Source organism: Alosa alosa, chromosome 1, assembly GCF_017589495.1.
Source record: "Alosa alosa isolate M-15738 ecotype Scorff River chromosome 1, AALO_Geno_1.1, whole genome shotgun sequence".
NCBI classification, from domain to species: Eukaryota; Metazoa; Chordata; class Actinopteri; order Clupeiformes; family Clupeidae; genus Alosa; species Alosa alosa.
This window is the reverse complement of record NC_063189.1, coordinates 22,600,170-22,625,262: the sequence shown is the minus strand read 5'-3', so window position 1 is coordinate 22,625,262 and position 25,093 is coordinate 22,600,170. Positions and strand designations below refer to the sequence as shown.

At 42.5% G+C, this 25,093-nt stretch overlaps 2 protein-coding genes across 6 annotated transcripts; both read right to left on the bottom strand.

The window, feature by feature from the left end:
• Positions 1–220: 220 nt before the first annotated feature.
• Positions 221–8,247, bottom strand: LOC125298876 (5-hydroxytryptamine receptor 4). Of its 5 annotated transcripts, XM_048250128.1 has the most exons (4): positions 6,558–8,247; positions 5,581–5,718; positions 4,321–4,432; positions 221–2,493 (listed from the first exon to the last, which is right to left on the bottom strand). In XM_048250128.1, exon 4 carries the CDS (start codon positions 2,475–2,477, stop codon positions 1,419–1,421), a length of 1,059 nt encoding a protein of 352 aa, XP_048106085.1. In that variant the 5' UTR covers positions 2,478–2,493; positions 4,321–4,432; positions 5,581–5,718; positions 6,558–8,247; the 3' UTR covers positions 221–1,418. The 5 variants fall into 5 exon arrangements, with proteins under 5 accessions (XP_048106085.1, XP_048105824.1, XP_048105998.1 ...); XM_048249867.1 differs by lacking the exon at positions 4,321–4,432; XM_048250041.1 differs by lacking the exon at positions 4,321–4,432 and having other exon boundaries at positions 6,656–8,247.
• Positions 8,248–9,127: 880 nt separating this feature from the next.
• si:dkey-37g12.1 (atrial natriuretic peptide receptor 1) lies at positions 9,128–25,059 on the bottom strand. The gene is made up of 27 exons (XM_048246476.1): positions 25,053–25,059; positions 24,598–24,780; positions 24,039–24,160; positions 23,770–23,859; positions 22,554–22,699; positions 22,297–22,406; positions 22,034–22,180; positions 21,772–21,926; positions 21,525–21,660; positions 21,345–21,433; positions 20,741–20,879; positions 18,972–19,050; positions 18,462–18,561; positions 16,899–16,997; positions 16,592–16,669; positions 15,999–16,103; positions 15,775–15,846; positions 15,430–15,595; positions 15,062–15,214; positions 14,724–14,898; positions 12,566–12,709; positions 12,024–12,147; positions 10,851–10,919; positions 10,484–10,658; positions 10,244–10,342; positions 10,012–10,103; positions 9,128–9,506 (listed from the first exon to the last, which is right to left on the bottom strand). Exons 1-27 carry the CDS (start codon positions 25,057–25,059, stop codon positions 9,459–9,461), a joined length of 3,102 nt encoding a protein of 1,033 aa, XP_048102433.1. The 3' UTR covers positions 9,128–9,458.
• Positions 25,060–25,093: the final 34 nt, after the last annotated feature.

Below are 25,093 nucleotides of genomic sequence, written 5' to 3'. Positions count from 1 at the left end.
GAAATGAGAGACACCTCTAGATCTGTTCTCAGTGGGACATCATGTGATGTTATGTGTTCTAAGGCTATGCATTAACGCAACACAACACATACCAATATACTATGATAAATATTTCAACTAATTTTGCCAGTATGGGGACAGATGAAATGACAAGGCTTTAACTTTTTTTATTTGTATAATTTTCTGTTGACACTTATAGTTATAGAGTACAACATATTGTTCACCAACAGACATGTATATGAAGTTTGTTAGCTATGTATGTACTGTAATTGCTTTTATGTCCTCACACTTTCACAGTGTAAGGATTCAATTACTATGTCCATGGCAAAAAAAGCTGATGAAAGAACTGGTATATTTTTTTGGCAAGCAACAAGTCTGAGGTCCTGATGATTAAGTCAGAAGTCAAGGAACAAGTAAGTCCGAGTTCTAAACCTTATTGTTCTTGTCCTAAACCCGAGTCAAGATTAGAATAGACTTATTTGCTCAGCAACATGCCTGTTCTCCTGGCCATGCTTATCCTATTAATTTCACAACCACAAAACCTTCACAAAAAATTGCACATCACATTGTATTTATATATTATTATTAACATCACAGTGCAATATATACTGTAGACAAAGGCATATGGCAATATAGGGTTGCCAAAGAAACAAAGTTGAACAAAGTTAAACAAATTTTCCATTTACATTTACTGTTATTTACTAATTATTTATGTACAGCAGATAAGGAGAATGGGGAAATGCAATTTACTGTGAAATTGTATAGTTAGTGTCAAGTGTCTGTTTTTGCCACCAAAATGTAGTCAGACACATAAATCTGATAAACATTGCATACTAATGTTGGGTGGTGAAAACAAGTGAAGTGCAATTCCATACCAGTCATATTTATAACATGTCCAAAGCAGGGCTGTTGTGCCATGAGCACAGGGGATCACACAGATGGCACTCAAACCAGTCAGAAGCCAATGCAGTTTTTTTATGGGAACATTAAGACTTAAATGTTTTACTTAAATTAAAAAAACATATTAGCATTTGTTTTATTTGCACAGAGAACACAAACAGGAAGCAAGAGACCATGCATTTAGACATGAAGACCACCACCAAATGAGCACATTTAATTTCTTGCACTGCTTCAAACCAGACTGTTTGGAGGTTTAGGAAGACAAATTCATTTTCTAACCACAGTTGTTCAGAAAAACGGGTTTAGGCTAATAACATTGCTTGTTACTTTTGATAAAAAAATCCATTTGTGCAGGACACACCACCTTTACCTTAGAGTAGAAAAACTATTGTGACCTTGAAACCTAAACATTACCATTCCACAAAAGTCTGTCACAACATGTAACTGACAAAAGTGGCAAGGACACATCCTTCATAAGATTCATGTCAATAACAGTGTTGCCTTGATAGTGGCTGTATCTACTGATGGTCATTCCCGTCTTTTTTCGAGAGGGAGAGGTCCATACTGGGGTTGGATCCAGGCAGACAGATCCTGCAGCCCATGATCATGAAGAAGGCCCTGCGGAAGGACCTGTTGAAGAGCCCGTACAGAAATGGGTTCAGGGAGGAGTTCACATAGCCCAGCCACAGGAGCACGTCCCACACCACCCCTGCCGTGCTGTAGTCTATGAAAGGATCCACGATGTTGAGGGTGAAAAAGGGCAGCCAGAAGACCAGGAAGACGCCCATGATGATGCCCAGAGTCTTGGCTGCCTTCCGCTCCCGCCTCAGGGAGTTGCGGTGCCGCTGCTTCTTACTAGAGTCCCTGCCCACCCCGGCGGCCATCTGCGACTCCATGGCGCTGATCTGCATGGCCTGCCGCTTGGCCGCCTTGTAGATCTTCCAGTAGGCCACCAGCATGATGGCCATGGGGAAGTAGAAGGCCACCATAGAGGCCATGACGGCGTAGACGCGGTTCACCAGGAACACGCACACGTTCTCGGGCAGCGGGATGGCCACCCCGGCCTTGTGGAGGCCCAGGAGGATGGGCCCGAAGGAGATGAGCAGCGGCACAGCCCAGCACACCACGATGAGCAGGACCACGCGGCCAGGAGACATCTTGGAGGAGTAGACCAGCGGGTTGCACACGGCGTAGTAGCGGTCGAAGGCGATGCAGCTGAGGTGGAAGATGGAGGCGGTGCACAGCATGACGTCCAGGCTGGAGTGCAGCTGGCAGAAGGTGGCGCCGAAGTGCCAGCAGCCCTCCACTGTGCGGACCATGCTGGAGGGCATCACCAGCAGCCCCACAAGGAAGTCCGCCACCGCCAGTGACATCACAAAACAGTTGGTGGGAGACTGGAGCTGCTTGAAATACGCAATGGCCAGGACCACCAGAAAGTTGCCCACCACTGTGCAGACGATGCCAGCTAAGAGGAAGGTGTAGAGGGCGATACGTGAGCTGGGGTTTCTCAAGATGGCACAGGATTCTGGCTCACCTGACACAGAGGCATTGAACTCCTCCTGCCAGGACACATTCATCTTGGTGTCTTTTGACCTGAGAGCAGACAAAAAACACAGAAACATTTGGACACAAATAATTATGTCACCACACAAATATTTTTTTAGAGTCTGAAAAGTGCTCTGAAAAGGGTCATTCATTTCAGACATACACAGGAAAGGAGTCATATTCCTTGTAGTATACAGTAGGCAGGCCGATCAAAAAGCCCAATTCACATAGCATGACGCGGGATTCAGCATCAATACAAAACAAGATCATCAACAAAGCAACAAAAACGCTTCTTTAGCAAGTGCCTATGCCCCAGTGGTGTGCTAACATTTGCCTGAATGTCTAATCAAAGAGCCACAACAGAAGAAAAGCACATCGCCAATAAAACACATGTTGTGAGTATTTCACTGGGGTTATCAAGCAGGCACCTTCCTTCACTAGTGTTTCATTGAATTAGAACACTGATGGTGGGTTGGGACAGAGACAGAATCTATTGAGATTCTGTATTCATATATCCCAGTAAAGAAATTAACTGGTCTGGGCAAAGTGATTTTGTTGGCTCAAGTATTTGGTGAGATCAGAAGGCTGAGGCCCACCATGTTATGCAATACATGTTTTTAAGCTTTATCCTGACAAAGATCTAGTCAGTCCAGTGAGAAAAAAGCAGACAGCTTAGAGTTTATCAACAGGGCACATAAACCCTAAGGCAGTTTTTTGCTGCAGGCAGTAGAGCACAAGCAAAACAATCAAACAACATGTCACTTGGTTCCTTGGAGTGTTTTTCAGTAGGCAGTGGGTTGGATCCAGCCAGTCTGGGAATCCGTTAAACAAAAGGAAAACACTCAGTCAGTCAGAGTGGCTCTGTCCTGAATTTGATTGGGATTTGTCGGTAAGCCCCTATGTCCTTCCAGAATAGTCCGCTGAGTATACTTGTCATCAGCTTTGCTGATATGGACGAGGTGTCAAGCCAGCTGTCTTCCCCAAACCTGATGATAGAGCTCACCAGGATCCTTCCCCTCTTGTACTTATCACATGTACTCTTGAGTCATTTTAGAACCATTTTTTTGCCAGACAGAAATGACAGTAACCACTGGGACAATTTATTTCATCATTTATGAAGGGAATGGGATTTAAACAACTGATGGTGGATTGTTGTTACTGAAGTTGTGATTTTGGTGTCCATCTGGTCATATCAATAAAAAGCGTATTGGGGCTTTGGTATGAATTCATCCAGAAATAAACAAAATAAATATGTTTTGTTAACAGCAGTTTACAGCAGTCAAATCCAGTGTGGCAGAAGCTGTTGGCTCTGTGAGAGAGGGTTGGATGAGTGGCAGCTTTGGAACTCAGCCTGTAAGGGAACGGCAGGGCGAGGCCAGGATGATGGGAGATAAGAGCTGGCAAGTGTGACCGAGGAAGAAAACAAAACGGTCTTCCTTCAGTACCATTTGAATCTTAATTAATGCCAGCGGGACTGAGGCGAGTGATGCTCTCCACTACTCCCTCAGACGGGCTCCGAGTGATCACTCTTCTCATCGCTCCCAGGCTGTGGTCGTGCAACAGACGATGGGTGTTTATGGTGCATGGTAATGGTGCGTTAACCTTTCTCTTATCCAAGTGATGAGAAGCAGATGGATGTGGTAAAAAAATCCGTCTTCCTGATTTGAAGACAAATTGCTCACATTCATGTAAAATTAATTTAGACAAAAATGAAAGTGGTTCACATTAGTTTATCTTGATGGCCACAGCAGAAAATAGCCATATGATTGCCCCCCAGTATGGTTCTTGCTCAAAGTATTATTAGACGCTGACATGAATACAATTACCAACCTCGTCTAAAATTCATATCAGACTAAAAAAATGACCTGACATAACCTGTCACTAGGATATGCTGGAATCCATTGTCTGATGAGAGAGAGTGAAGCTACACAGAGTCAGGACTTGGACAAGATACAAGCTGGAACGGTTTCAGCCTCAGGCTCTGAGTCTGAATAGAGAAGACAACGGATAACATACTTTAGATTATGTCTGTGCTCCTGAAATTATTGGAAAAATTGGCCCTTTGGCATACATAGAGGCACATAGACTCTAGACCCCCACACACACACACACACACACACACACACACACACACACACACACACACACACACACACACACACACACACACACACACACACACACACACACACACACACACACACACATACACAGTTCTTCCTTAGTTCCTGTTCCAGTCCCCTACACCTGACCACTCAGACACAGCAGGAGATTGTTAGTGACAGGCGGTAAAGACATACAGGATGATGACCTCAGACATAATGCACTGTGCTGCAGTTTAAGTGTATCTTTACTGGGCTGTGTTGGAGAATGTGTTTGACTCAATTCACCACACTGCATATTTATAAAACGTTTAGATTTGCTTTGTTTGAAAGCAGAGTTTAATCCCATGTCTGATTCATTTATTTGGCTTCATCTGACTGATACTAATGGATTTCTCCCTCTAATCTTCATTCAGAGGAGAAGGGCTTAGTCTCTACAGCAACTGCACACTCTTCCACCAATTCACCTTCTCCAATTCCAAAAGTAAACAGATAGTAGAGTCACTTAAACTATTTGTTTTGCCAGGAGACTGAAAGTATGTCTTGTTCCTGCTCTCAGTGAATGAGACAGACTACGCTGAAGTGGAGAAAATGAAGCACAGTTCACCAGCCTATCATGGGTATCCACTTACACTATTTCTAAAGCATAGCATCACCTACAGACAAAAATCCTTACACCGAGAAAACGAGCCTGGAATCAGAGGTCAACTCACAGTTGAACTGACAGAGAACTATTATTCAGAACCATTTCAAATGTGTAAAGCCATTAGCCCTAACACTGAGCCATAAAGTTGAGTTGAGCTTTTACGAAGCACAGACAGAAAAATCAAATACATGGATTTTTTTTAGAAAAGAAGCTATCAACATGATTTCAAAGAGCTACATCTGAATTTTCATTGGAATAGGTCTGCAAACATTACAGACATTTTAAACAAATCAGTCTCTCAGTTAATCAGTGTTAGCAAGTGTGTATCCATCTGTCATGATAAGATAAGATGAGGTGGCGTGATGGGATGAGTTGAGATCCACTCACCTCAGTACATCAATGAACGTCTAGATGCTTTATGTCTCCATAGTGTGACTGCGGTCCTCTTCCTCCATTGTCTGTGATAGCCACAGAGATGAATTAACCTGCCTGATGCAATCCTATCCATGGAATGGTAGGTGGATGCTGGCAAGGAGAGGAGATGCGAGTGTGTGTGTGTGTGTTGTGTGTAATTGTTGGTGAGTGTGTATGCCACTATTACATTAATTACATCTGAACCAGTCCTCTTCATGGAGCTTGTGGAGGGGGGTGAGGGGGGGCATGCATGATGGGCTTTGGGATGCAAATGAAGCACTGCTCTACTCATCCACATTGAATTAGTTTGTCTGCATCACTAATGGAACCATTAGAAGTCCTGTTCAGAGGACTAGCTTCATTGTAAACCTGAACAATGTCTTGTTATATGCCTGTTGGAGTTGTGCAATGTCAACATATATGATTGCATGAGATTCATTTAGTTCTGACAACTATTGTGATCTCCTTTTTAATCGTTAGTCGTTTTTTTTTAAATATATGTATATGTACATAAGTGGACATAACAAGTACTGCATATAGTGCTTAGTATATCCACTTCTATTAAAGTTATGAATATCATTAAGAGATATGAAATTATGATTATTATTAATAATAATATACACTGCTCAAAAAAATTAAGGGAACACTTACAGTTGAAACCTTCCACCCTTTTCTCCATTCTCAAACTGCATTCACAGAGTGTCTGACAGTTGTTGCAAAATAAAATACTCGTCTCAAAAGTTTTACTTGTACTCAGAACCAAACAGTGTCAGAGTACTGATCCAGTGTATGATTGAAGTGTTCAGTGTATGACTGAAGTGTTCCCTTAATTTGTTTGAGCAGTATATACATACATATAGATACATGATGTAGATATATAGATAGATAGATGGATTAACATATAGTTTGAAAATGTAACAATATGATCCAAAAGATTTCTTAAAGAATACCTTGTAGTTGGTAAGATGGGGTAAGAAGTACTTCTGAAACAGTACGGATTCCCTGCTGAAGTTGTTTCACTGTTTCAGCACACACAGTGGGCACTTACCAGGCTTCTGAGTGTTCCGTTACTTCAACAGCTCTTCTAGCATAAGATCCACTTCAACTCCTCTCATTTCTCAGTATATCATAACAGCTTTTAAAATACCGCAAGCTTCAGCTTATGGATCATCAGTTGCATGAGTGCAGAGGGTGTGTTTTGATTAGGCATGAGGGAGCGTTAATTAAACCCAACATGAAAGGGACCTCCACTGGCTGATTAGTGTCTCCTGACCCAGCATTCATTTAGAGCACATCTGGGTTTTTGAATAACAGGTGAGGAGATAGATTGCAGTGATTTGTTAAATTAATCAAGAATATAATCAAAACATTGCCCACAGAAATTGAATAGCCCTGATTTTCTAATTCAGTGAAGCCATATGCTCAGCTTTGCTTTATTCATTTATTCGCTTAGTAATTTAATTCACTTGTTTCTGAACACATAATGTTTTTATTCCCTTTGTAAAATAATACATAATCTGGCAAGACAACTAAGACTGCTGTATCTGCTTCAATTAACTGATTTTCTAATGACAGAAGATTGAGAAAAATATGTGCTTTACTTTAATCATCCGTCAAGTAGCTTTTTTTTTCTCCTTATTAATTCAGAATATTCTGACATAATTACGTCATTCTAGTTTCCTAACCTCCTTTGGTATTTTAAACCTTAAATCTGAAATATTTCGATGACCAAATGATGACCAAATGATAAACTGTGAATTGGGTAAGCAGAGAAATTAATTAACCAAATGACTTGAATGGACTTGAAGTCGCATGGCATTGCATGAACGCAGTGTTCAGATGCCTGTCGCCTTGCCTGGGTTCAGTTGAGGTGAGGAGGCCAGTAGCTGTTTTGGCACCTGGGGGCGGCGCCAGCCCTCTGGATGGCTGGATGCAGCGGTCAGATGTGCAGCATGCTGATAATCTGCCCCTCTTTATACTGTTCCATCTTTAAACCCCTTTTCTTGAATATCCTCGCTTGTGAAAGTGCATTTCTAACACAGCTTCATCTTATTATTTATTACGACTATTTTAAACACTGACAATATCCTTTAATCAGGATTTGCCTAAGTAGCTTGTCTGATCATAACTCGGCATGATCAAGCTACTGATGACAGCCATCTGTGGCTAAAGCCTCTAGAAAAAAAGACAAACCTTAATTGTTGCATGACCATCAATCCTTACAGCGAGACTGGATCTGACAACCGCTGAAGATTGATGGTCCTTGATGGAGCCAGTTCAAGAGGCCGAGAGCAGCACAGCCAAGCCTACACACTCTAGCCTCTCTCCAACCCTGAGAATCAACACCATGTCAACTACACCAAGTCAGACCAGGCTCCACTGCCTCTGCACCACTGGGTCATAGTAATGAGCAAAGATTCTAGAACAGAGAGAGCTCTGTTCTAGAATCTTTGGTAATGAGTATTTCAACAATAAGATGTGACAGGCTGTGCAGTCACAGAAAGGTAAGGCATGCTGGAGAACAACTGACTGCAGAACACCATGACACCATCTGCTACCTCAGTTATGTCATGTATAACGTATGGTCATAGCATTTTCTCACCACAAAGGTGATGTGCTGAGTGACCTGGCTTGGGGTTTCAAAATGGCAATGCAGTGAATGTGTTTGGCATAAATGAAAGAGCATTGTGCAGACATAAAGCATCTATTTTACTATTTCATCCCTAAAGAGAGCAACTGTAGAAAAACAACTTAAGTAAATGTTTTTTTATATACATAACTGAGAGTGAATTATATTTAATAAGCCTGTAACCCTGAAAGTAGAAGGTCTGCATTCAACAGTGATTGTCAGGCAATATCAGGGCTTCAGTGTTAACATCATTCAATGCTGCTAAGTATTGTGGAGGGTACAACAAAACAAGGCAGGATAATGATCAGAAATGAATCTCTGGAACAACACCAGCATCTTTCCATAGAGCCACATGTTGTGTATGATTGCTCTTGTACTAATGACCTGTTACTCATGCTGTCTTCACTCAAAGCAAACAGCTAGCTACTCTGCTTGATTAAGAATGCTGATAACCAAACAATTGTTGTCTAAGACGTGAATTAGAGCAAGTGAACACATGAAAACTGGCACACATTTCAACAATGCAATCTGAGGATTTTATCTGGCTCCTCTTAAGTGGCTCTGAGAGGACACAGCCATCAAAGCTTCCAGGGGCTGCCCTAGCAGCTGTGCACAAATGAACGGGTGGTAGCGCCGCCACCAAAGCAGTCAACATGTTCCAACAACTTTTCCTAAATTAGTTTGTCATGATAGCTGGAGGGGCAATCAGTGGACATCAATCATTGATGCATAGTGCAGATAGGCAGTACACACGTTTTGTGATGGTAATGGACTAATGAGACTAACACAAATTTGAACTGTCTATTCATTATTGATTATAATGTTCTACTTGTTACTTTCAATTCACATTTTCTGTGTGGGTTTATGAGCACACGAATGTCTGACAAAGTTGATGTCTATTCCTTCATGTCTTTAATGAGCATGAAACAGAAATTGATCATTTCAAGGTGAACTGTAATTAGATTTTTATGCAATCAGGTGCACAGTAATCTCAAAGTGAAAGGGAGTAGGACAAATGTGTAATTTTCAGAACAGAGTAGAATCTCAGAACAGCTCTGAATCACTTCAATCTAGCAAAACATTCACTGGACCATTGCATTGTGCACCAAGCCTAATATAGATAACTAATGAAGTTGCTTTATAAGACATTAGGTCCCTGGAAAAAAGAAACAGGCCATTGCTTTCGATGGATAGAAAATGAAATTACGCTGGGAAAACATTTTTACTGGTCCTCTCCCAAAAGCCAGAATGTCCTCACAAGCCCTTTTCCCTGTAATGGAAACAAATTAAGAAATGAGTGCCGTGTAGAAACTTTGGAATTGCTTTCAATAAGAGTCTGTCAGTAAGACACTGAAAATGGCCGCTATTTTTACGTCCACACCAGCTGTGCTCTATTCACTATAAATACCTACTGAATACAAAATCTTTCATTTTACCATGAAATAAATTGGCGTGCTATGTGCCATTATTACTGAGATGAGAAAAACACTAACTGAATGGGAAAATATCCTTATGCCACTATGTAACACTCATGTGAGCACATATTATTACAAAGCACTAGCCCAAACCATGAACCAATCTCTAATCCTATCCTAGTCATAACTATGCAGCACACTTCTTACAGCTTGTGAAAATACATGAGATGTATTGTACCTGTCAATATAACTATACACAGGGCACTTTAAGAGGGGCTTTCAAACTTCACTATGCAATAAATCCCACATAAAATGGGTGAACAGCATGACTGGATTGGAATACAGCACAGGCACAGGCACCTTCATGAGGATGTCTCCTCTCAGCTCACAGCGGAACGTCCCAAATGTGTCCAGGAGAGCCTTCGTGGAGCCGCTGATGTGGATCTTTAGCGCTAGAGTAAAGAAAAAAAAGTTAGCTGGATGGCACAGTCAACTTAGTCATTGTCAACTGTGCTATTATACTCTGCTGATGATCTGTTGAGTTAAATGAAATGGAGATAAAACAGCCGACACAAGTTGCAAATGAGCTTACGCAGACCGTGCGACTCCATCCTGGAGGCAGTGTTCACTGTGTCTCCGAATAAGCAATAGCGTGGCATCTTCAGGCCAACCACACCTGCTACACAGGGACCTGAAGCAGAATGACTGGAATAAATAAGAGGAAGGTTGCCTCAGCAATTACTCTAATGAATGCGTCTTCATCTGCTTTAATTTTGAACATAACAATATGCATGATTACAGCAAAGGCACTGCAGTCTGAGGGGGTTGGTACCTGAGTGCAGCCCGATGCGGACCTTCATCTGCTGCCCCAGCACATGAGGACTCTGGTACTGGGCCATGCCCTGCACTATGGCTAATGACATTCCAGCTATTTCTTTAGCATGAGCATCTCCATTCCTAATAGGAAGACCAGAAACCACCATGTAGGCATCGCCAATGGTCTCAACCTATGGGTGAAACAGAGGTGAGCGTAAATGATCACAATGACACCTATTCAATTATCTGTAAAGTGCAAAGCAGAGTGTTTTCATATGCTCTAAAGTGCCTTTTATGTGTGTTTTAAATGATATAGCAGACCACTGTAGCAGAGCATTTTGTTCATAATGATCACTGAATGTCTGAGACTGGAATTTTTTTACCTTGTAAACATCGTGGTTGTCAATGATGTTGTCAAAATATGTATATAAATCATTCAGTACATTCACGACCTGAAAAACAAAATGGACACACACACACACACACAGACACACACACACACTCACAAACACACAACATAAACACACACACACACACACACACACACACACACACATGAACATAAACACACACACACACACACACACACACACACACACACACACACACACACACACACACACACACACACACACACACACATGCACACAAACACAGGCACGCACGCACGCACACACACACACACACACACACACACACTCATCAACTTTAAGTTGACAACATTTTTCCAATGAGCCACAGCTGTGTCTCCACTCAAGGCACCAAAATAAACATGTGACAATGCATTATTTCCACTGAGGCCCCCAGTCACGCCTCTGAACTATGCACACCTGACACACAGAAGCTTGTCCACAACACACAGTGCTGAGAGGCCCTCACGCCACAGTGCCCAGAGACAGACACCCAGTAACCACCGCCACAGCACAGGAGCCAGGAGGAGGCTCAGTCCACCGCCACAGCACAGGAGCCAGGAGGAGGCTCAGTCCACCGTGATGGGCCCTGGTCAGCAATGTCAGACACTTCACTGAAACCTCTAGGTGATAAATGTTGAAAGGCGTTTAAAAAACTGTCCAAACTTAATTTAGAACCTGTCCAAATATATCACTTCTTTCTTTGCAACTCCATAAATCTGCCCATCTACCAATCTATCCTTTGCTCTTTGACGTATTGATCCATTAACAGCCATAGTATCATGTTCAGTGTTGTAGGTCATCCGGCAACACATCCCTGTTGCCATGTAGCAAAACAACAACCACAGTTCAAAACAAACTCTCTTCCAATAGGGGAGCTCCTAAGTGCTCGTACAGTGAATAGGGCTTGGGTTACGGATAGGCGTACTGTAGTTACCATGGTACACTACATGCATTCCGATAAACAACTCTCTGACTGAGTATGTGAGATACACAATAGCGTGTGTAACTACCAAAGAGGAGGATTCCTGTGTTACATCATGTTTGTTTGTGCCATGTTCCCTTGCTCTCTTTTTCTGCATTCTCTCACATCTCACATCTCTCTGCGCACCTCTCTCTGCCCCAGTAGCTGGGTAAGTCTGTCACCTGCATCGGTGTAAGGGTAGCAGACATGGCGGTGAAACCCTCAATGTCACTGAAATAAATAGTGACACAGTCATACGTCTCAGCCTGCACGGTCTTTCCAACGATTAGCTGCACAGCAACAGACCTAAAACAAAACACTTGTTTTAGAGACACAAAAATAAACATATCCAAGTTCTTTGATGTGCAAATGCCTGCTGTGTAAAACAGGGTTGCCCTCTGACCAAAGGCATCATGAAATCTTTTGCAACATATACCAACATCAAAGCAGACAAGGGGTACTCATGTATACAAATGTTTCATCGGAGAATCACTTGTATATGTGTACTTATGTACTTATATACAGTACATTCTTGTTGGAGTGCTAGAATGCATTTGTATACAGGTAGGAAGAGGACTATGGAAACAATAAAGAAAGTTAATACAAGAAGAAATACAACACTATTATGAAAGGAAAAGAGAGAGTGAAAAAGAGGGGCTTTAGAGAGGCAAGCATCTCATCTACATGGCAGATGACAGTGCCGGGTGCGCAGCTAATGTGTTACCGTGGCAACATCTGCGTGAGGAGGCTCTCGGCCCGCCTCTTCTCCTCCAGGAGCTGAGCGGTGCGCTCACTCACCACCTCCTCCAGGTTACACGCATACTGCTCCAGACGGGACAGCAAGTCATCCATGATGTGCTCACTGCCCCTGGAGCACACACACACACACACACACACACACACACACACACACATACACACACACACACACACACACGCCACAAGCACACACACATACATACACACACATGCACACACACACACACAAGACACACGCACACACACACACACACACACACACACACACACACACACACACACACACACACACACACACACACACACACACAATTTAGCCTTCAGCAATTTACAAAATGTAGTAAATGCAATATGACTCGATGATTTTAGCAGTGTTTCAGTGAGGTGGAAGTTAGTTTGACCTGATGAAGAGTCAACTAGAATGTTTATTTGTCAAAGGATAAATGTGTTTTCACTGTGTGGCTTTATGTGCCAAACCATTAATACATCTAACCTATCGATATGAGCATGCAGTAGTAAGCATGTGCTGCGTCATGGACAGTAAGCATGTAACACTGACGTCCAGTTCACTGGGACACCCAACCAGTGGTACCCAGAGGAGCAAATGAAGATGAAATGCATCAAGGATTAGTAGTCATTTACATCAGTGGTTCTCAAATGGGGGTACGCGTACCCCTGGGGGTACATGAAGGCACTCCAGGGGGTATGTGAGATTTTAAAATATACATATATTTAAAAAGTAGAATCCAAGCAAAAATACTTTTAAAACAATTATTTAATATTTATTAGATATTATTTATAGTTCAAGAGAGAACACTACAAATTAGTGTTTTGCATATTTATAGAGTTTTATTTAGTCATGGATTATTAAAATTTAAAATGTTTTTTTTTCAAAATGTTTGAATGTATGTGTTTATCAGTTCCAAAGTTTAATAAATTAGACACTGATGGCACAGTGCTCTGTTTTAAGTCTTTTTTTCTCAACTAAAAATGCTTTGCGCTGATTAGGGGGTACTTGGCTAAAGAAATATTTCACAGGGGGTTGAGAACCACTGATTTACATGATGGTCTGTGGGAGAGGGGAATGTGGACCTCCTTCCCTCCTCCCTTTCCTGTCCTCCTCTGTCATCCTCTCATAGTCCTCCTCTTCCTCTTTCTTCTCCTGCCACTGTGTCATCCCTTCTTCCACTGCCTCGCCCCTGCGACCTCCTCTTCCTCTCTTTTTATCTCCTGTCAGTGTTTCTCATTCTCTGCTTTCATAAGTGTGTGGTGTCGAATCTCTCAGAGGAATTAATGTGGGTGCTCCCGGAGGCTGACAGCTCCTCTCTCAGGGGACGGGTCTCACCGCTGAGCAACGTGTCAGCCATCTCCCCAGAGCCTGGTCACCACGGCGCCGTGTTTGTGTAGCTGATTAGGAGCTGTCATCGCTAAGTGTCACTAATGAGCTCGATGGCCTCTCGGCTGTGCGTCTCCAATGAAGTCTGTCACCTGCTACTCAGGAACAGGTATCCGCCAATCACCTGCTTTCAGTGTGTCACTCAGAGAGGAGACACGAGCCAGCGCTCTGGGCTGCCATCAAAGGAGGTGGCAAGGTGGTGCACACAGGAATATGAGAGGTAAACACACAAACATGCACCCACGCATACCCTTACCATCTCTCTCTCTCACTCTCTCTCTCTCTCTCTCTCTCTCTCTCGCTGACTCACTCTCACTCACTCTGAAGTAAGACTGTGTTATCTGTCTCGAGCAAACTCAAATAGTAGGCCATTAATATTCTCCTGCCGACACATGATTGATGTAAGCTAAATAAAAACAAGGCTCAGCAATTGAATCTCTGAGACAATCAAATAATGGTTAAGCTGAAATAAACTGCTGTCTCTTTTGATAGCATTTTGCATCTCACAGTCCAGGCTGTACTGGTTTTCAATTCAAAATGCTTCTGTAAAAATGTATAAAGAAAGATGCATCTAAACTGCAGAGAAAGAGCCTGCATCTAAAGCCAAATCTATATGCAGCCCAACAGATTCAGTATCTGGTTTATTCTTATTTTTCCAGTAACTAGTTGGGCTGGAGTTGGATTTGCCTGCCTTTTCAAACCAGTTGAGTACTGGTATGGTACTGACCCAGTTGGGCTGAGCTTCTTGATGGTCACTCTGAGGGAGGAGAATTCAGGCCGGTCAGCAGGCCTCTCTCTCCAGCAGTTCTTAATGAGAGCCTCCATCTCCTCGGGGCACTCAACGCTGTCTATGTGAGGTCTCAGTGGGCTTCTGCCTCCGGCCCTCACCCTCTCCACTATGTCTGAGAGAGACAGAGCCCAGATAAAGATAAACACTGATGGAGAATGGGGTATTACACATCATTAATCATTACCTGCATCACATGCATATGCTACATCATTACTGATTAATCACCAGGTAACATTAGACACTATGTGTGTGTATATGTGTGTGTGTGTGTATACCTATGGGCTTAAGACTGGTGTTTGGTATGTAGAAGGGCCCATGGCGGTACACAACTTCCTGAACAATGATGCTGAAGCTGTACACATCTCCCTTCTGGGTGCCATTAGCAGGCATCGTCTGCCTCAAAAGCTCTGGGGCCCTGTACAGCAGGGCTGGGAGAGAGGACACTGCTCTTGACAACTGCATATAACCTATATCCATACTATTCTTTAACTGCACTTATCGACAGATGTTTGCCATACAGACTTGAATTTTAAAAAGGTTTGAGGGTTCAGAATCTGGTGTACTCCAGGCATGCAGTGTTCACTGACACTAACAGTCACGTGGCCTAGAGATTTAAAGTGAGGTGGCCTGTGAGGGCTCTTACCCTGGTGGTATCCAGGGCTGTCAGGGGGAATGGTGGAGTTCACCCGTCTCAGGGGGCTGATGCCAAAGTCAGTCACTTTCAGCACAAAGCGGCTGTCCACCACACAGTTCCTGGAGGTCAGATGCCCATGGGAGCGCAATGGGCTGCAGTGCAGGTAGTCCATCCCCTGAGAGAGAGGCACAATCACAGGCGTTCTAGACAGCCGTCTGCCAATACAGAGACATGCAACCCAGCAGTGAGTCATTCCAAAACAAACTGCAATTTATGGCAGCTTGTCTCTCCCCACTTCCATAAAAGTAAGGGGAGAATCGGGGTGAATGACCGAATGTTGTGAGAGCTATATACCTTCACAATATCCAGCAGAAGGGAGTACTTAAAACTCCAGTCTAGCTTGATTGACTCGCTCTTTAAAATGTCCTGGGAGATGAAAGACACCACAAAAACAACCATTAGTCTAGTACATAAAATCACACAAGCATGTGAAGAGGGCTGAATTTAAGAGAGACTTATAACTTGCCTTGGATAAGAGCATCGGTCAAATGAATGACCAAATAACTGAGGGTCCCTACCTGCAGACTTCCTTTGGGACAGTACTCAGTCAGGAGGAAGGGCTGGGGAGACTCTAGACAGGCCCCTATGAAACTGCAGATGTTTCGGTGCGTTAAATCCCTACACTGCACACACACACACACACGCAAAATGGCAATTCAGGAAGGATACAAGATGCTTGTTCCACTGAAAGAGCATAACATTCTTTGGCTGGGGATATACTTGTTTTTTGACAAAACATTTGTGCACATTCACGTACATAAATGGCTGTGTTGTGAACGACACCTTGCCCAAGTACTATGCAAGCACTACACGTGCTACTGGATGACTCCACTAGAGGTCAGACCACAGAATTTTGACCTAGAGTCGTAAATAAATCCGGTCTCGCATGCTCATGTGCTGCACCCATACTATTGGCCCCATAGCTCATGTGAATATTGCATCTCGCTGTCGCGAATTGGACACAGGATATGTGTGGCAGCCATGGTGTGCATGCGCTCGTGTACACGTTATTAAAAGCAAGTTGATCCCTGGCCTTAGTGCCAATAACAAGGATGAGGTGAGAAAAACACGTGGGTGCGATGTGTTGTGTGGGGTGTCCCCCGTGTCCCACCTGTCTGAGCTCCGTCTGCAGCTCGCTGCTCAGACTCACACTCCTCACGTGGAGCAGACGCAGTGCACACACATTCTCCTGAGAGCCACAGACACGTCACAGATGAGCTCAGAGGACTGCAATACCCACATCCACAAGACAGCACACCTCACAAGCTCTTAAATAACTACATAACAGACTTAGCTGAAATGCGGCAAAACAGAACACAGCCTATTATTATAGCCCATAGCCTATTAAATCTTTTAAAATAATGCCTGTTTCCATGGGAGGAAGTCTGTCTATCCAAAGGGCCAGGTGGTGCGCTCACTTTATAGACAGCAGGCCTGTGAGAGGAGCAGTGGTCCTGCACATGGCCAATGATGGACTCCACAGACGCCTGCAAGGCTCTGGACCTCACGTAAGGAACCTTACAAAAGAAAGGCATAACACATGAAAACAACAACAACAAATTCCTTTAAATCTTCCAACTAACACATTGTGTTCTACCTTTGGTTTCATGAATGGATGAGTTTACATTGTGTCCTTGCTTGCTCTCTTGTGCTTACCAAAGAATTCCGAACGTTCAAGACCTAATGACCCATTAATGATAGTGTGGTTTTGGTGAAACTAGGGGTGCAGATCTGCTTACGCAGTTCCTACTTATCAACTATATGGCCATTTTTGGTCATAGTCAGGAGTGAATGGTATTAACCAAGATTCTAGAGCGCTAAGCTCTGGTCTAACATCTTTGGTATTAACTTATGCAGCCAAAGTGATGTATAAAAATATACCGCTGCTAATCCTCCACATCTTTCCATCAACAAATATTCTCTGAACTATTCCTTTATCTTTCACTGAGCAGCATATTGAGTAGGCAGGTATTCAGTGCTAATGATTTTGTTGCTTCACGCTAAGTATCCCTGTACGGGGTCATCAGGTATGTTCTCCGGGTCCTATGTTCCCCGCTCGGGGTTAGGTTTAGGTTTAGGGTTAGGGTCCTATGTTCCCCGCTCGGGGTTAGGTTTAGGTTTAGGGTTAGGGTCCTATGTTCCCCGCTCGGGATTAGGTTTAGGTTTAGGGTTAGGGTCCTATGTTCCCCGGGTCCTATGTTCCCCCTGGTCCCATAGCCTACAAAGCGGGGAACATAGGACCCGGGGAACATAGGACCCGGGGAACATAGGACCAGGGGAACATAGGTATGCTCCCCCCTGTACACCACCATTGAAAGTTATGATTAGAGTTCACTACACTCCATTTACCACCTCAAAACTCTCCATCGCATGCCTGCAGGTTAAAGAAATAATGTGTCACATGAATGTTAAGTTATTGGAGGCGAACAATGTAAATGAATGTAAATGTGGGTGGTTTTTTTTAACATCTAGATATTTATGAATATCATTTAATGACAGCTTTATTTATTTTAATATATAATTAAGTGGACACTTTATTGAATATATTTAGTTAACACTGTAACAATGGCACATACAGTCACAATGGACCATTAGTGTGCCCAAACGTGGATATATGGAGTGATTTATATCAACTTTTTGGGAAATCAGCTTATTAGCTGAGCTAGATAAAAGGACACATACCCTTCTCTTCTCTATGTGTGCAACAACACAGTCTGCCATTGTTAACCTATTTTAGCATAATTCACTGGAAGTGGGTTACACCAGTTAGCCTATACTGTAGCTTCCTTTTAGCTATAAAAGGCTTATATAGCCTAGCTATAGGCTAACTGGTGTAACCATAGACAGTAGAAGATACCCACTTCCAGAAAATAAGCACATTTCCAAGAAGTTGGCATAGTCCTTTAAGGCCTGAAGAGGGGACCTAAAGATGCTAAAGAGTGTATGAGGGGTGTTGGGAGCACAGCCCTTGTGAGCCCCACCTTAGCTGCTGTGGCAGGGGAATGCAGCTCCATCAGGCTCACTTCACCAGGGCTGACCCTCCACAGCATCATGGACGCCTCCTCCTGAAGCCTGTACTTCCTGCAGAGAGAGCAGGAGTGAACCAGGAGTGCAGTGAAGGATATGCAGTGATTGCATATGACTTCAATTACAAAGGAAGGTAATGAATTTTTAGGACATTCTCAAAAAGTGAGACTTTTCGAAATAGGAAAAACTGTCAAAGTTAAAATGAGAATGAATTTGATTTCATGGCACATATGCTAAATCATATTCAAATTGAACACCTTCGTGCTTTTTTTCAATTACCAATTGCTAATCTGCCTAGATAGATAGATAGATAGATACTTTAGTTGATCCCCAGGGGAAATTCTATTAACATAATATAAAATTCCTCCCAACATGGGGATCTTGTGGCTATGAGGATCATGGAGTGTCCCTTTTCAAGAATTAGAGCAAATAATAAACCAGTGAAAACATATGTGCTATCTCACCTGTACAGTATACAGACAGCAAGAATCCCCGCTGTCAGTAAGCCAGATATCAGCCCCACAGCAATAGCAAATTTTCTGTCTGTGGTGAAGATGAAATAACTCAGTCATTTAGATATATGGTTTAAGCACTCATCCAAAGTCACTGGCCTTAATGTGAAAGGGTGTGGAATGTGGCAGATGTTTTTAATTCCAAATCTATGGGGAGAAAAAATTAAATATTATCCCAACGAAAAGTCAGTTGAAATTCAGTCAACAAAGAGAACACTCAGAATGACAATGACAACCTCAGCCAACAAAAGACAAAATAACAGTGTTGTAATCTCCTGAAGGATATTATTAGATATCATCAGCAAGGACTTCAATAAAGGCCTGCCCTAAAACACATATCAGCACAGAGAGTGATTTTGGTCTGGCAGGCACCAGTGAATAATTCATAGTGGCTTCAGTCAGTGTTGGCTGTTCTATCTTTTCTTTCTTAAGGGGGGTCTGGGACAGAGTTGTAATGAGCTCCGTGACCCCAGTGCTGACCCCAAAAACACAGGTGTGTGGTGTGTCCGTGCAGGAGAGCATGCATTACAGTGGTCAACCACATGCCCAACACACACCTTGTGGAACAACAGCTCCCCCTACTGTCTCCCTTTTAACACTGCAGAAGTTTTTCAAATGTGATGGATTTGTTTCAAACATTAAAAGCCACATTAGTTGTTACTTTGATATGCTATTGTAGGCCACGGAATACCCGGTGTTTCTGCAATTGCGCTCACTTTTGCGCGCGCTCTCTCTCTCCTCTCTCTGTCTCTCTCTCTCTCTAAACATCACATGTAATACATAAAATACACAAAATGTATAGCATTAAATATTTAATATGCGTCAATGGCTTCATCATCTGTTCCTACCAATTACCACAACAATTCATTCATAGAGTCAAGTAGAATTCCTCCTAGGCTGCTGCAGTGAAGAATAGTGTGGAAATGACATTATTGCCAATAATGCTACAATGGCAGAACAAAAAATCATAACTCAACATTTTTACCATTTTTAAAAATTAAACTGCACCTGTCCCTCACTTTTGAGTCCTTACCACAACTCGAACAAAATAGTAAAAATAGAAACATTTTCAAAGCAAAACAAAATAGTTTTTAAGCAACAGAAATGAGCAAGAGTGCAGATGGCAAACATGTTTGTTGACCTTTGCATTCTGTTCTAAATGGGATAAGATGTGTGCATCTGAATTTGCTAAGCACATTTACCTTAATCTTTTTGCTCACCTTTGTGTTGTGCTGTTTTAAACAGTTTATGTGGAGTCAAGTGACAGAAAGGCAATTGTGATATGATAACCAATCAGCTCACAACAATGGCTGTGTCTGCCTACAGGTTATGAGATGCTAGGCCTACGTAGATAAATGTGCTGACATTAGCGGGATGTTATCCTAGATTTCCCTGTAGGGAAATGATGTTGTAGGTCTTCACCCTGCTGGTTCATAAGAGTTTGATTGATTATTCTACTGGGATCATGCTGATGTTGCCAGCTCAAACATTACACACTAATTTATCACTGTGGCATGTAGAACAAGGATTCAGTGGCTCTTACTGCAGTGTTCAGAATGAAATGGCAGTGTCAGTCAAACACTCCAGAGTCGAGAACATTATCTTAAAGATTTGAAAAGATAAATCAACCAAAATGTTTATCAGCCAACACAAACCACTCATTCTGCCTTCTGATTCCTACTATGATAGTGTAGTTATGTAGTCAGTGACAGTGGCAGTACCAGTGTAGATGCAGAGCTCCCCTCTGAACCCACACTGAGGTGTGTCCTTGGGCGGGATTGTCTGGCTCCCAGGCCATAGAATATGGACCCCTCTCACTGCCTCATAGACCTTCTTTGTCCCAGAGTAGTTAGCAACCACCTGCACAGGGGGAGAATCACCACTCAAGCAAGGACAAATCAAACATGAAATTCATTACTCAGCAATGTCCTGAGGGGTTAAGGCTATATAGCGAAATAGTAGGCTATATAGGCTATACTATAAGGCTATATAGCTAGTGCCATAGGGGGTGCCATGCCCAACAGACCTTTGGTGTCAATATTAGGCTACAGTATGTAACACTGTGATGTGCGTTGTCCATAGACAAGATACATATGTTACATTGGTTTGTATTTGTATATTGAATGCATTTTGTAGAACAGAACATATTCTGTATATGGAAGGTCGGATGCACCTTATAGTGTCAACCCTTAACCTAAAATCAGAGTATGTTTTCCTCAGGTTTAGGAAACAGCAATTGACCATGGCAAGTAAATTCACATCTAATTCTGCTATACAGGGCTGGAATTTAGACATAAGAAGATTAATTTCTTTCTGGAAACTCACTTTAAATTCTCCACTGCCTTCCATATGTTTCATCATGTATGCAGATTCACGGTCACCATTTGAATCAATTGTCACATCTCCTTGGATACCTGTGTTGAAAGCAATTGAATGTTCAACATAAGTTAAATTTTGACCTCAAATTTATTAAGAGCAATATTCCTCTTATCCCAGCGAGCTGACCGGTAATTGTCCTGTTCCACATTTTGCGGGTAATATTGAAGCCATCGTATGGGTTTCCATTTTCTGCCAAGCTTTCGTTTAGTGCCTGTGCATACAGCCACACTGTATCATGTGCAATAGCAGCCAAAACAGACACCTGTTGTAAATCATGTAAAAAAAAATCAAATAGACAACAGCAACATTCCCTATGAAGCATCAAGTTCATATCCTTCATTACCTTCAAAATCATATTTTGTAGGTTACCAACCTCTTCTTCTTCAGAGTACAGGTAGCCAAAGTCCTCTTTGGCCCTTAGTTTGACCTTCTCATTAAACTCCTTGTATTTGTCATTGCTGGGCTTGTAGAGGGAGAGGAGGAAAAGGGCCTGGTAAGCTTGCTTGGCCATAGAATCATATGCGTCTCCTGAAACAAAGGTTCAGAAAGATGCACATTTCTGGATGTGTGCTTTATGATATTGATGTGTATATATGGGAATATGTATGATAATGTTTATGCATGTGCAACAAAACCTCGCTCCCAGTCAAAGTTGCCAAACAGGTCTTCATGCTTGTATGGTTCGAAGCAGAAGAAGACATACTCCCCATTGGTGAGGCCTTTTCTATGGGCTTCTATGAGAACCCTCCGCACAACATTTCCTTGAGCTGAAATCACAATGACTGCACACAAAGGGGAAAAAAGCATGAGCACCTCTGACATCATCCCACACCATGCAGAGCCAAAGCAACAAGGGTCTGATTGTGTGGTGATGATGTTGATGACAGAGTTCACAAACTCCTGGTAACTTCGGCCATCTCTGCCAGAGCCTGAGCATAGGTGTGGGAGGAATTCCCTCTCAGCTCCAGGGATTTGGCGATTGTGATGTTGCTGATCTCTGCCTGGTACCTTTGGCAAACACACAACAAATCCAGAAATCTTTGCATGAGACCAGGTGCCTATCAAATTGAAAGTGTAAACGTAAAAGTCTCTGTCCACCCAGAACATATAATTGGGATGAAACCCCTCAGCTGGATCCAGGTTCATTCTCCCTACCTGATCCCCTCTGCAGGGATAGTCCAAACAGTGTCGTTTTCATGGATGATCCCGATTCGTCGCCAGCCAAATTCCTTACAGATCTCAACAAAGAAGGAGCCCATCTTTGTGAAGGGCCCAAACACCCTCGTGAGAGTGGGGTAAGCCTGTAGCTCAGAGACAAGGACAGGGGTGAGAAGTGAATAATTGCTGTGCTGAAGGGCAGAGAGACAAAGCTTAAAGACACACTATGATAAGATTTTCACCTTTATGAAGCCAATTTGATGGTAAACGAACTTGTTACGAATCATTCACCTAGCATAGCTATACAGCATAGACGTAGCGAGTCCCTACCGAGGAAAACCAGCCATGCAACTTCTAAGAGTGGCACCCCGCCAAAACTCGCAAGAATCTGAAACATTACCTTGTCAGTAGATAGCTCTTTGATAGCTCTTTTTTGCCTGTTGTTAATCCTTCATCTTCACAACAAAAGCATTTGCATTGTGTACAGGAGCGGGAAGTCCCTGTACACAATGCAAATGCTTTTGTGTACACAATGCAAATGCTTTTGTATGTACAAAAAGGGATAAGTCACAAGAAGTTTGCTATTTACAATAGCAGAGTAACATATAAATATATCACGACTGTAAACTCATCAAAAATACCTAAACCTGCATAGTATACCTTTAATACCTGATTAATGATTTACTACACACTTTAAAAGGTCCAAATGTCTTGTATTCAGCTCATGATAAGATTATTCTGGCCATTAAAGTGATAGATAGTGACCCAAATTTGCCAGCCTGTAAGTTATTCCACAACAAAGTGAATAGGGTGGATTTTTTCTTCCTATTGTAGCAACCAACTGCTACGCAAGTGGTCGGCATCTCTCAGTCAGTGTTTTGATAATAAAATTCAATTTTGAAGATATTTGTCACAGTAAGCCTATGTGTAACATATGTAACCTGGCTGTATGTCTATCGCTCTGCCTACCACGCTGCCTACCACTCCAGTTGTAAACAAACGGTCGCATGACATTATGACGTAGGTGCAAAACCTTACTAGGCTGTATAAATTCAAACAGCTTGCATCACGAAGGGTAGATGTTTAGCCTTTAAGTCATTTTCAACTTCTGTGACACATGCAATACAATTACCCTATCATTTCATGTCCATTTTATTCATCATTTCAATGATATTTTCATTATATTTTTCTGTATAGTGTTTTTATAATCCACCTCTTTGTCCAGAAACTGCTGTTCTGCACACACAGGGCTGACTACAGCGATATTCCAAAAAGCAGCCAGTTTGGAGGTCACTGCACAAACCTGGGACAGAACAGTAATTAGTTGGCATTTAGTCCACAATGCCTTACATTTCACGGCACTAAAGACAGGCCTACTATACCGGAAGCCACTGTTAAAGTACTGTGCACTGACCTACATTTAACAATGTTTTGGCTTTGCCATGTGAGGGCATGGGTGGAATGAACAGGAAAAACACACACCTGTGAACAGGCAGGGCCAATGAGGGCAGCGTAGTTGTGTTTGTGCTGAAGCTCCACTATTTTCCCAGGACCTGTCAAATCATTACATTCATCGTCCACATACTGGTAGTCCAGTTGATGACCTGGAGGACAAAAGGACTCTTTTTCGTAAGTGCTTGATTTCAAAGGAAGTCCTTACCTGCAGTACAAGTACACATAGAAATCCAATATATAGGCCTACCTAAAAATGAACACGTGGCACAAACCCTCGGTTAAAAAGCATATAAAAAATTACCAAACACTGTACCAAACAATGTATCTCTCCCACATTTTGGATTAAAAACAGATACATTTCGACCCGACAGGGTCTTCTTCAGGCAACATGAATTTCAGACGTTGAAACATTGCTGTTTTTGTTTTAAAATGGTAGTAGATCCATTCTTTACTAGGCTATTGTTTACTATGAGTACACTGTTAAACAAATGAGTTGAAAACAACACAACTTGCATTGTTTTTAACACATCTCTGTCCAGATATGTACAAATGTCTGTCCTCACTGCCGTAGCCTTAGGCGACTGACCTGGCAGTATGTCTGGCCTGCTGTTGATGGTATCTATGGCGATGAGCGCTCCCGCCCCCATGCGCCCCACGCTGAAGGGTATGGAGGTGTTGGGCATAGACAGCAGCAGGGTGAACTTTGAGCTAGAACTCAGTTGCACACACAACAGTAGAAGGAGAATTGTTTTGAAGACAAATCCCAGAGCTGTAAGACAAGCAGCACAGAAACCAACAAGCAAACGCATGTTCCGTACATAAGCTTGGCATTGCGTGAGAGAACGTGGCATTAAGAGAGAAGTAACAGAAGTTCCAACAAATCGCTTTGATACAATAGTATTTTCTGGGATAAAAATCAGTCACAACAATGACTTTTCTCAGAATATGACTTTTTCACTGTCAAGGCAAGATTAAATATATTACACAGCAAAATACAAATTTTGCAAGACTAAAATGATGAAATAAATGCTTTCTGCTTACCAGTCATGATTTGAGAAGACATGTAAAAATTTCATTCATCA

What these genes read in the sequence shown, in the direction of transcription:
- LOC125298876 (XM_048249787.1), bottom strand. Translation starts at nt 7,820, where the DNA reads ATGGTCATGCAACAATTAAG. An exon ending in ATGGTCATGCAACAATTAAG is followed by an intron (nt 2,494 to 7,800) that starts GTTTGTCTTTTT and finishes GTCTGCTCTCAG; the next exon opens with GTCAAAAGACACCAAGATGA.
- si:dkey-37g12.1 (XM_048246476.1), bottom strand. An exon ending in TTGGCCCTGCCTGTTCACAG is followed by an intron (nt 23,860 to 24,038) that starts GTGTGTGTTTTT and finishes GTTCTGTCCCAG; the next exon opens with GTTTGTGCAGTGACCTCCAA. An exon ending in ACAACCACGATGTTTACAAG is followed by an intron (nt 10,659 to 10,850) that starts GTAAAAAAATTC and finishes TTTCACCCATAG; the next exon opens with GTTGAGACCATTGGCGATGC.